A 10,925-nucleotide genomic window follows, 5' to 3' on the forward strand; every position below is an offset into this window, starting at 1 on the left:
ATTTCTTCCACCACCCCCGCCTGTGACAACTGCTATTTTCCTGTTTCTATGAGTTTTACTTTTTTAGATTCCACAAATAGGTAAGATCATACAATACTTGTCCTTCTCTGTCTGATTTATTTCACTCAGCATAATGTCTTCCAGGTTCCTCCATGTTGTCACAAATAGCAGGATTTCCTTCTCTTGTTTTTTTATGGTCAAATAAGATTTGTGTTGTCCCTTTTGTTTAAAAGAATCTCAAAAAAAGAACTTCCTTTGCAGGTCTAATTAGATTTGCTTGGCTAATTTACATAAGTGCAGCAAGCATTCAGCTTGCTTTGCTGGAAGTTTCCACTAAAAAATCTCAGGTTGGACTTTGAAAAGCCTCTATCATTGGCTAACTAAAGGTGAGAAATTCTACAGGGTTTCACCTGCCGTATCTATGCCTCTTGATATCCCTGAAATGTTACAAGGACCTCGGAGGGCCAGGACCGCCCTATAAGGCAGACTGTGAACCAGGTATGAACAAGTTTTCCTATAAGGATTTTGTAACACAGCATTCAAAAGTGAAACTTGTTTTCTTGAATGTGGTTGTTGCCAAAGTGTGTTGATTTTTTTCTTTTTTAAGATTTTATGTATTTATTTCTAGAGAAAGGAAGGGAGAAAGAGAGGGAGAGAAACATCAATGTGTGACTGCCTCTTGCGAACTCGTGCAGGGGAGGTTGCCCACAGCCTAGGCATCTGCGCTGACTGAGAACCGAACCAGCAACCCCCTGGTTCTCAGGCTGGCGGTCAATCCACTGAGCTATACCGGCCAGGGCTTACAAAGTTTTTTTTTTTAAACTATGTTGGAGGATTTCCACTAAGATGCAGTAAAATCTAAAGTCTGGAATACCAGGCTGACATACTTGAGAGCAATAGGAAGTGCTGAAAGTAATTTTTCAAAAAAAAAGGTGAAATCATGACTCTCATACAGATGTCAAAATGAGCATATGTTAAAAATTATTAACTCATTATTAATGAGAACTGTTCAGGTGTTAACACCATATTAAAGGAGATCCAAAGAGCAGACAAATCAGGAATATTTAAATGAACATGCAAAGTAAGGCAAAAATAATTGGGGGAGACTGTCTCTCCACCTGACAGAATACATTTGCATGTCCATAGGCAAAAATTATTTTTTGCTGTTATCAGGTATAACTACCAAGTTTATAAAAAGTTCCCATAGAATCAGAATTGGAATATCCTGAAGAGTGTCCTATTAATACAGCACAAATTTCTTTTTGTAAATTTCCACCCAATAAGTAGTTTAGATTTTACAGGCCATACCCTTTGTTGCAACTACTTGTACGGAGAGGAAACAACACAGAAACAAGTGGGCATGCCTGTGTTCCAATAAAGCTGTATGTTAATGACACATATGTTTGAATTTCACATAATTTTCACATTACCCAGGATATTTTGATTTTTCCTGAACAATGCAAAAGTGTAAGAAATATTCTTAGATCGTGGGCCTCACAAAAGAGGTACTGACAGGGTTTGGCCCTCAGGCTGTAGTTTGCATTTGTGACACGCTATTCCTGTGGATAATGCATAGGTTTCCGTTGAAACTCACATTTTCCCTTACAGGAACAAAGGACATAACATGGGTATCTAATTATTTGTGCAGCAGAAGGGTTGCTATGAAATAAGTTAATACACGTTTTGTGCTCCAAGTAGTGCCTAACACTTTTATTTATTATTCTGGATCTAAGGTCAGATACTCAGCTAAAGTCAAGACCAAAGTCAATTTCTGGACCTGACACCCACTGGGCTTCGCCCCCAATACCTTGAGTCTTTGCGGGATTATACAATACCTCCACCCCTCTAGCTGACCCGGCCATAGGTCTGAATTCCCGCTCAGGAATGGCTCAGGAATGCCGCGGGGATCTGGGTATCCATCTGGAGGGCTACTAGACCTGAGCTTGTGGTAACTGCCTAAGATTGGCCATTTTAACGCGGGAGGCGGGACGACTGGCGTAACTGTGGTCTGAGATTGGCCAATGCGGTACTGAACTAATAAATAAGAGGGAGGTGACTGCTACCCAGAGGCTGGTGCAGAAAGGGACAAGGAAACGCAAGGGAGCAATAGGCACGCGTGGTGGGGTCTAGGCTTACTTTGATTGGTCCATACTCTATGCGTGACGTCGTTCATGGATTGGCTAAGGAATGGAATGCCAGTCTTTTATTGGCTAATATCTCTCGGGGCGGGCAAAGTGGAGAACCGAGCTGTCGGCGCTTGGTCAGCTTTTGGGCGCCCCGGGCGCGGCCGGGACGCTTGATTGGTTGGCACAAGCAGTTGGTCCGGCGCTCCAGTTCCTGGGTCCCCACGCGCGATGGCAGTAGGTGGCTGGCGCTGGCTGCGCGGCCTATGGGCAGCGGGGCAGCCTATGTTCCAAGGCCGTGCGCTGCTCTTTACCAACACGCTGGGTTGCGGCGTTCTCATGGCGGCTGGGGACGGCGCACGCCAGTCCTGGGAGATCCGCGCCCGGCCCGGCCAGAAATTCGACCCAAGGCGCTCAGGTAAGGAGGTCGGCGCTGCCTACCCTTGACCCCAGGGAACCTTTGACTCCGACCTCAGATTTGGAAACCTTGGGACCAGACCCGCGGGCCGTAACCCCTAATCCGTGGCCTGAGTCCTGCTAGATCTCTACGTGCATCCTATAACCTGACAGCCCCTACCCGTGTCTCCCTTCCAACCCTGGGTTCTCCGCTCCCTCCCACCCCGGGTCTTCGTCCCCTTCAATAACTGGGATTTCTGTCCGTTTCCACCTTTGGAGTCTCGTCTCCGCCTAACCCCTCGTACACTTCAGCACTAAGCCTGGGAAGCTGGACCTGGGGTAATCAAGGGCGCGCGGCATCCGGACCCCGACAGCCTGGGATTGTGCCCTGGCCCCAGAGTTCCCTACCCTGTTTCGGTTTCCTCCTCTGGAAATAGGGGCTATGGTGGAATCCCCTCCTAGGGGGTGGTTTACCCAGGGAGGGAGTGGACCGGGGACTTTAAGGGACTGATATGGCCACCCTGACTCTTGGATTGTCCTCAGTGAGCATGTTTGCTGTGGGCTGTAGCATGGGCCCCTTCCTACACTACTGGTATCTCTGGCTGGACCGCCTGTTCCCTGCATCTGGCCTCCGTGGGCTTCCAAACGTCCTCAGGAAGGTCCTCATCGACCAGCTGGTGGCCTCTCCCCTGCTGGGTGTCTGGTACTTCTTGGGTAAGGAGCCTCATTGAGCTTGAGCTTTGCAAACCCTTATAGGTCAGGAGGAGCAGAGCCAGCCTTGCATTAAGAATGCCGAGGCCCATTCTGATGCACCTCCTGTGCAGGTGGTCCTGGACTGGAGACTGGGTCACAGTGGTGACAGGACAGACCTGGTGGGGACAGGTGTGAATGGTAGAATCACAAACAATGGTGCTAAGTATAGGAGGGATGAGGACAGTATCTAATGGGGCTGCCTGGGGTGGGGTTTGGGAGGGGTTGCCAAAGGAGAGGAACTCAGCTGAGATTTGAAGGAGCCAGCAGGCAGAGGACAGCCAAAAGAAGAGGAGCAGAGACTGGGGTTCAGTGGGGCACAGTCACCCCAGCCCTTGCCTCTGGGAAGAAAGTCCTCACCTGTTCCCCACCCTCTAGGCATAGCTTCCTCATTTGCTGAAAGACAGGTAATAAAATAGCTTCAGGGTTGGATGAGCAGAGGAAACAGAGGGGGAAAAATTGGGATAACCATACAGAATAACAATAAAACGTGACTTTAAAAAACAGCTTCAGCATCAAGGTGTCTTCTTCCTTTGGATGCACTTAAGGAATCTCCTTAGGATCTTCCTTTGGATCTCGCTCACTGGGACCCACTCAATCGTGTTATTTCCCCACACCCGCCACCTGCTGTACTGCCCTTCCACTACAAGGCTGTTAAACATTAGGTCCCTCTGCCTGGAACAGTCTGTCCCTGAGGGGTCCTGCTCCACTGGCTCCATCAGTGGGACTCCTCAGCCTGACACTCTCATTTTCTTGCCAGGTCTTGGCAGCCTAGAGGGCCAGTCCCTGGAAGAGAGTTGTCAGGAGCTGCAGGACAAGTTCTGGGAATTCTACAAGGTGGGCATGTCATCCCAGGCCCCCACCCCCATTCATTCTCCCTCCCCTTACTTCTGTCCCACCCCACCCCTCACAGCTTCCTGGCCGCCGCCCTTACTGCACTCTTTCCCTCCCCACAGGCTGATTGGTGCGTGTGGCCTGCTGCACAGCTGGTGAACTTCCTCTTTGTGCCACCCCAGTTCCGAGTCACCTACATCAATGGCCTGACACTGGGCTGGGACACATACCTCTCCTACCTGAAGTACCGGGTGAGCACATTGGACAAACCAGGCACCCAGGAGACTCCTCAGGGGCCATACATGTGAGCCCCAAATGGCAGTACAGCTCCCCTCCAGGGTGAGAGCCTCCTGTGGCCTTGGACACACCACACCCCACGGTGGGCAGGTGGGGGTGCAGGGGGAGCTGCCCACCAGCAGGGTGAAGACTGAGCCCCTCTCAACTGCCTAACAGGACCTCGGCCAGGTCTCTGCAGCATCTTTTCGGCGAGGCTGACCCCAGGCGAGTGGAGGGCTTGGTGAGAAGCCTGAAGGCATGAATGTGGTGTGTGACCAGATCCTCTTGCGTGGACAGATCCCTGGCCGCCTGACACGCCCAGCATGAGTGGTACCGGGCAGACTGACTTCTAACCCACCTGGGGAGGAAGGGGAATGGGTCTGCAGCAGGCCAGGGTCCTCGGCCAAGTTCCAGTCCCACCCTCACTCCTAGGCACCTGGTTGGGCTGCTCCTTCCAAGCCCACTACCAAGCCCTCGTTTCCCCATCTGGAATGCAACCGTGAAAATGGAGTCATCCCTCCTGACTGGGAGCCTCTGACCAGGATGTCTCATCCTCAGCACTGGGACCCAGCCCCTCAATACTGCTGTGGGCTGGGCTCTGAGCCCTGGAAGAGAGGTGGGAACATCGCCTGTCTTCTGTGAGTGGGGCCTAGCCTAGAGCTGGCCCCCAGGATCTGGAGCTTTAGGCAGAGCCAGGCAGCACCAGGGTTCTTTCTGTTCTGGTCATGGGCTGTGTAAACTTCATTAAATTCTTTCTGTAATCGAAAGTCTCATGGCTGACCACAGCCAGCACTGGCAGGCGGAACTCATTGACACAACATCGTCCATTTGTTTTATTGGGTGTGTGTAGTGTTGTCATGACATCTCCTAGGGGCACATTTGACACTCATGACATCAGACAAGTCTCTTGTGTGTGGGGGACGGGTGTGTTCTCAGGGTGGTAAGTAACCACAGCAGCCCCCTCTCCAAAAAAAGGTAGGACTTGGGGGCCGGGGGCCAGGTGGGCCACTGTGGGGCTCTGGCCCACCCTGTGGTCCCTGCTGAGACCCCACCATAGCCTTGGCCCACCAAGGGGCTGTCAGGCCTGGCTACCTCCCATCACCCGGTCACCCTGCCCTCAGGTACATCTGGCCCCCTCTTCAAATCTGAGAACTATTGATGGGATGAATTTTAAAAAGCTGGGGTCTGGAGAAGAGGGCGAGGGGTGAGTTCGAGGGCCACAACAAGCCACGGCAGAGCAAAGGCAGGGCTGTATGTACAGGGTGGGGTACAAGGGGTGGTAGAGTCAAGCCCCAGGGGACATCTCCAATAAATAAATAAATAGCTACAATAATAAATAAGGGTGAAGGGCTAAGTCGGGAAGTTGGGGCAGGGGTCTTGTGCCCATGGCCAGGTGGGGTCTGGGGAGGGCAGGGATGGGCAGGCCAGCTCTCAGCAGGCGCAGTCCTGGTGTGGAGGCGCCTGCTGGTCCGTGAGCTGTGGACCCTGCTTAGCGCCTGTGACGGCAGGGTCAGCTGTGTCCAGTGACTCGGACATCTTTTCGCAGATGACATCTACCAGGCGCTCAAAGGTCTGCTTGACATTAATGTTGTCCTTGGCACTTGCCTCAAAGAACTCAAACCCTGTGGTCAGGGGAGGGAGGAGTGAAGACCCTGGGCACCCCCCTCCCAGAAACATTTCTCTGAGGCCAGAAATACCTGGAAGTTCCCAGGGCCCACTGAACTGTAAAGGCACTGGCAAGTCCCTCGGGAAGTAATGTTGAGCTGGGTCAGCCCTGTATTTCCTGTGCTCCTTGCTTTGCCCTAAAACTGTCCCCTTCTCACGGTCCCCAAGGCTCTGGCAAGACTCACTCCCCTGCCCCCACCACCAGCCCAGTCCCATACACCGTCCCTGGCAGCCTCTGACACTCAAATCCAGCCATGCTCACCCCTGTTCACACTCTCAGCGGCTCCCTATTGCCCTCAGAAGAGTCTCAGCTCTTTAGCACATGGCCAGGCCCTGCATGATTGGCCATATTTCATCCCAACGACCCTCACGTTGCAGCTGTGTAAAAGTACCTGGCAAAATGCACAGGATCTTTCCCACCTCCGGCCTTTGCCCAAGCTGTTCCCTCTGCCTGAAGGACCACCCTTTCTTCAAGCTCCAGATGCGATGTCCCCCCTCCACAAAGCCTTCTTGTAGGCATTTCCCATGGGACTTCCCCAGCCTGTGTCCCCCTCTCTCACAAAGCTGGAGGCCTCTTGAGGGCCCAGCAACACCCAGCATGAGGCTGGGCAGTGAGGGTGTCAGAATGAATCAGTAACCTCCTGCACAGTGAACTACAAACCTATCAAGATCTACTTCACATGGGTCCTGGGTCAAGGCCAGTTTGCAGAAAGCATAAATTGTCTGCATTCAAATCCAGACCCCACCCTGGATTTGCTTGAAGGCCCTGGGTGTGTCCCCTCCCCTCTCAGGGCCTCAGTGTCCCTCTTCTAGCCTGAAGGTGTCCAGCCCCTCTGAGCACTCACCAAGGTGGTCGGCCAGCTGCCGCCCACGTTCCGATGACACCACCCGTTCATCCTCCATGTCACACTTATTCCCCACCAGCAGCACCTGGGCATTATCCCACGAGTAGGTCTTGATCTGGGTTGACCTGGAGGACAGGGCAACAGGGGAGGCTTAGGGCTGGGAGTATATGAGCTCCACTCCCTCATCCCATTCCCGGCCCCCAGTTCCCCATTATTCCATGAACCTGGCAGGTTTAGTTTCTCTTCTCTGTTCTGCCAGAAAAACTGCTATCTCTGGGTGTCTGCTTCAGCACTTCCTTGATCTTCGAAATCTCTCTTTCAAGTAGCCTCTCTCCACCCCCCTCCCCAACCCCTCCCCCCAGAGAGAACTCCTTCCTCAGCAAAACCAGGAAAATTTTTAAAATGTATCATTACTTCTGGGCAGAAATATAAATGTTTTTGTTCTCTATAACCTGTGCAAACTGTCCTTATATGTTCTGTCATTGCCCCCACCGGATTTTTTTTCTGTATGTTTAGTTTCATTTTTTTTACCTGAAATCCTTTTTCCCCACTATTTTGAGCCAACGATGCTGTGTTTTAATGATTATAGACCAACAGCAGGTCTGGGGCCCTAATGTTGCTATTTACATATCTGCCAGGGGGCTGGAGTTCCCTCATCAGCCTACACCCTGGGCTTTGCACCAAACACAGCTCAGAAAACAGTCCGAGAGGGGCTGAAGATGTGCTCACCAGTCCTGCACAGCGTTGAAGGACTCCTCGTTGGTGATGTCATACATGAGGATGAAGCCCATGGCACCCCGGTAGTAGGCTGTAGTGATGGTTCGGTACCGCTCTTGCCCTGCCGTGTCCTGGAGAAGAAGAGACAGGGTCAGATAGGACCCAGGTGTAAGATCCTTGATGGAAATGAGCCCTGAGATCTAGTCCAGCTCCTTCAAGACCCAGAGAAGAGTAGGGGCTTGCCCAGAGGCACAGGGGGCCAGGGACAGCCAGCCAGCCGCCTGCACCAAGAATGTGGTACTCGAACATCCTACAGAGTCTGGTACCTTCAGAATTGCTCCCTCATTCACCAATGTACATGTACAAGGCACTGCCCTGTGCCATACACCACACTGGGCTCTAGGGATAATTTGGCTGTAAACCAAATTGACAAAAATCGCTGCTCCTGTGGGACTGACAATTCAATGTAGGAAATAGACAATAAACCCATAAAAGGGATAAAATGTATCCTATGTCAGAGAGCCATAAGGGCTCAGGGGGGAAACAAAGCTGACAGGGATGGGCAGTGTGGGCTGGGGCAAGGTGCAGACACTTGAAGGAAGTAGGGAGAGAGCCATGGGACAATCAGGGGAAGGACAATCCAGGCAGAGGGCACAGCCAGGCTGAAGATGCTGACGTGGGACTGACCCAGGCAGGGTCTCCTAGGCCAGGGGAGGGGTGTAGAGTTTATCCTGCATGAGGTGGGAGCCCTGGGAGCTAACAGGCTCCTTCTGGCCTCTGTGGGGTTGTGGGAGGCAGCCAGGTGACCCTGGGGGAGGTGACCATGCCTGTCCTAGACAATGAGGTTGGGGGCCAACATCCAGTGAAACCTCAAACAGACTCACATGGAAGAACTCACAGGTGAGGAAATTGAGGCACTAAGCCCAATGATGCTCCTGCAGATACCAGGTATAGGAAAGAACCCAGCACTGGCTCCTCCCGCAGCCCTGGAGGGAACCAATTAGGCTCCGATGGAGGAGCAGGGGCTTTCTCTTCTGTACCTTTGCTGCTCAGTCGGCACATGGTAATGCCCAGTTGTGTAAATGAATTGAAAGAGGAAAAGCTGGGGCTACTTTTCCCATAAGGGAGAATGGTGAAGACGGGAATCCCCCAACTAGACCCACCCAGATCTGCAGCTTGATCCTCTTGTCATTGCGGTAGATGGTCTTGACCTTGAAGTCTATGCCCACAGTGCTGACAAAGGCAGGAGTGAAGGAATCGTCTGCATAGCGGAAGAGGAAGGACGTCTTGCCCACGCTGCTGTTACCAATGATGAGGATCTTGAACATGTAGTCGAAGTTCTGGTCCGAGGACTCCTTCTGCCCATAGCGCGAGTCTGTGGCTGACGCCATCTGGGGATGCGGGGCGCAGGCTAGTGTGAGGGGTTCCCCTGCCATCCCCAAGCCCAGGCACAGGATGGAGAAAACACCAGAACCACGGAGAGGAACTAGCATGCCACCAGAAGCCCCAGTACTAACTGTGGAGCCCAGGGCAGAGGGCCCGCTGTGACCTTGAAAGGAGGGGGAGAGGGGTATTTCACGGAGGAGTTCAGAGAAACCAGTGTGGGGACACCCCTATAGCCCCTCCAGCAGGTCTGTGCCCCAGGTCAGGCTGTAACCCTAAACCCTATGGCTGCGCTGGAGGGGGTGACTGCGGTCGGCCCCGCCCCCCATCAATCATTTATGTTTCTCAGAACCCAACGCTGGAACATGTGGATAGTCCGCAGCGACACACATCTGTAGCCCCTCTTCCCCCCTCACTCCCAGGTTGGGGGAGTTCAAGCTGAGGCAGCTGCATAATGTAATAGGGGTGGAGCGTACACACAGTCACATGCACACAGCAGGGCACCCACTCACCCGTGAACGCGCGTGCACATTAGGGCTGAACTCATTCGGACACAGAACAGAGACGCACGCAAACACCTGTCTGCACACCGACATGCATATACAAAGGTGCAAATCCACACACGCACACGGCACCCTCCACCCATGCAGGTGTGTGTACGTAACCCACACGGGTACGCATCCCCGTGTATGTACGAACACAGCCGTGACCGCACACGCACAATCCATGCGTCTCTCTCAAGAAGCGTGCAGCAAAGACACACTTGGGTCAGGACCCTCGCTGGGTCACGTGAGCATACCCAGGTACACACGCAAGGGTACACAGACCTGCCAACACAGGCGGGCGCGCACACGCATGTTCACACCCCGTGCACGCGCACGCACACGCACAGCTTCCCGCAAGGTACTCGCCTCCCCTCCTCCTCCGCCACCGCAGAGGAGGGGGTGGGGAATGAGGGTCCGGCAGTTGAGGGGAGTCTCCTACCCAGGTCCGAGACCGCTGCATCCTCCCTCCATTTAACCCCCGCCAACCTCGTCGACCATCCCCGCCAACCCATCAACCAAATGAAGGTTACTTAGGTGCTTTAAGCGAGAGTGCAGCGGGCCGCCCAGGAGCTCACCTTGCCCTGCACAGATGCGGTAGCGACCTTAGAGACGGCGACTTTTTTGGCAGCGGCGGTGAGGAGCCCCCAGTGCGTTGATGTGGGGCTGCGCGGCAGCGGCTTGAGCCCCTGCAGTCTGCGGTGACGTCCTGCAAAGAGCGGGGCGGGGCCTCACATGCAGATACGGCAGTGACGCCATTCTGGGGCGGAGCTGCGCTGGAAGAAGTGGCCCACTGTTGCCCGCAGAGCTAGGGGGCGGAGCTCCACGCAGATTGACGCACAAATGGGGCGGGGCCCCGTGTGCACACCCAGTAGAGGGCGGAAACATTTAGGAAGGGAGGGATCACCTGGAAGCCCCGCCTCTCATAAGTGTCATGGAGGCGGGTCTGCGCGGCAACCTCTCACTGGCTTAAGCAGTCGAGCGACGGGCTGGATAGCCAATCAGAGATTATTATCTTCCCCGTCTGTCCAGTGGTGGCTCCCCCGCCGTAGGGGACCAGATGAGGCCTTGGCTGAGCCGGGGTTGTCAGGGGGCGTTCCCCTTCCCCTGCACCTCTTACCCTAGGTGTGACTCTCCGGCGGCCCCAACCCAGGCCAGGATGGTGTGACTAATCGTCAAATGCTCCCAATCCCCAATTTCAGAAAAGAGGGACAGAGATCGAGAGCTGCTCCATACCCCCTACTTATGGGCCGCAAAATAAGTACAAAAGGAGAAAAGGCGGAAATAGGAGAGAGACCCTGCCCGTTTTCTGAGATGTAAGACCCCCAAAGTGGGCTGGGCTGGTAAGATGCACCACACTGTTTCAAAGAAGAAAGAAGAAATAGGCACCAAGA

The 10,925-nt window shown here is 53.5% G+C and overlaps 2 protein-coding genes across 4 annotated transcripts; one reads left to right on the forward strand and one right to left on the reverse strand.

Annotated features, from left to right (window-relative positions):
• The first annotated feature begins 1,762 nt into the window (after positions 1 to 1,762).
• MPV17L2 (MPV17 mitochondrial inner membrane protein like 2) lies at positions 1,763 to 5,140 on the forward strand. 2 transcript variants are annotated; one of them, XM_045853353.1, is made up of 5 exons: positions 1,763 to 2,541; positions 3,063 to 3,233; positions 4,030 to 4,106; positions 4,226 to 4,442; positions 4,557 to 5,140. In XM_045853353.1, the coding sequence occupies exons 1-4, from the start codon at positions 2,355 to 2,357 to the stop codon at positions 4,409 to 4,411; spliced, it is 621 nt and encodes a 206-aa protein (XP_045709309.1). In that variant the 5' UTR covers positions 1,763 to 2,354; the 3' UTR covers positions 4,412 to 4,442; positions 4,557 to 5,140. The 2 variants fall into 2 exon arrangements, with proteins under 2 accessions (XP_045709309.1, XP_045709310.1); XM_045853354.1 differs by having other exon boundaries at positions 1,775 to 2,541; positions 4,226 to 4,354.
• On the reverse strand, positions 3,262 to 10,251 carry RAB3A (RAB3A, member RAS oncogene family). Of its 2 annotated transcripts, none has more exons than XM_045853351.1 (5): positions 10,110 to 10,251; positions 8,770 to 8,997; positions 7,619 to 7,737; positions 6,890 to 7,014; positions 3,262 to 3,388 (listed from the first exon to the last, which is right to left on the reverse strand). In XM_045853351.1, the coding sequence occupies exons 2-5, from the start codon at positions 8,995 to 8,997 to the stop codon at positions 3,303 to 3,305; spliced, it is 558 nt and encodes a 185-aa protein (XP_045709307.1). In that variant the 5' UTR covers positions 10,110 to 10,251; the 3' UTR covers positions 3,262 to 3,302. The 2 variants fall into 2 exon arrangements, with proteins under 2 accessions (XP_045709307.1, XP_045709306.1); XM_045853350.1 differs by lacking the exon at positions 3,262 to 3,388 and adding an exon at positions 5,186 to 6,001.
• Positions 10,252 to 10,925: the final 674 nt, after the last annotated feature.

This window comes from Phyllostomus hastatus, unplaced genomic scaffold, assembly GCF_019186645.2.
Source record: "Phyllostomus hastatus isolate PE091 unplaced genomic scaffold, TTU_PhHast_1.1 phas_contig_98, whole genome shotgun sequence".
Classification (NCBI taxonomy): domain Eukaryota; kingdom Metazoa; phylum Chordata; class Mammalia; order Chiroptera; family Phyllostomidae; genus Phyllostomus; species Phyllostomus hastatus.

What these genes read in the sequence shown, in the direction of transcription:
- RAB3A (XM_045853350.1), bottom strand. Translation starts at nt 8,997, where the DNA reads ATGGCGTCAGCCACAGACTCGCGCTATGGGCAGAAGGAGTCCTCGGAC. An exon ending in TTCAACGCTGTGCAGGACTG is followed by an intron (nt 7,015 to 7,618) that starts GTGAGCACATCT and finishes CCTGTCCTCCAG; the next exon opens with GTCAACCCAGATCAAGACCT. An exon ending in GCAGCTGGCCGACCACCTTG is followed by an intron (nt 6,002 to 6,889) that starts GTGAGTGCTCAG and finishes CCCTGACCACAG; the next exon opens with GGTTTGAGTTCTTTGAGGCA.
- MPV17L2 (XM_045853353.1), top strand. Translation starts at nt 2,355, where the DNA reads ATGGCAGTAGGTGGCTGGCGCTGGCTGCGCGGCCTATGGGCAGCGGGG. An exon ending in ATTCGACCCAAGGCGCTCAG is followed by an intron (nt 2,542 to 3,062) that starts GTAAGGAGGTCG and finishes GATTGTCCTCAG; the next exon opens with TGAGCATGTTTGCTGTGGGC. An exon ending in AGTTCTGGGAATTCTACAAG is followed by an intron (nt 4,107 to 4,225) that starts GTGGGCATGTCA and finishes CCCTCCCCACAG; the next exon opens with GCTGATTGGTGCGTGTGGCC.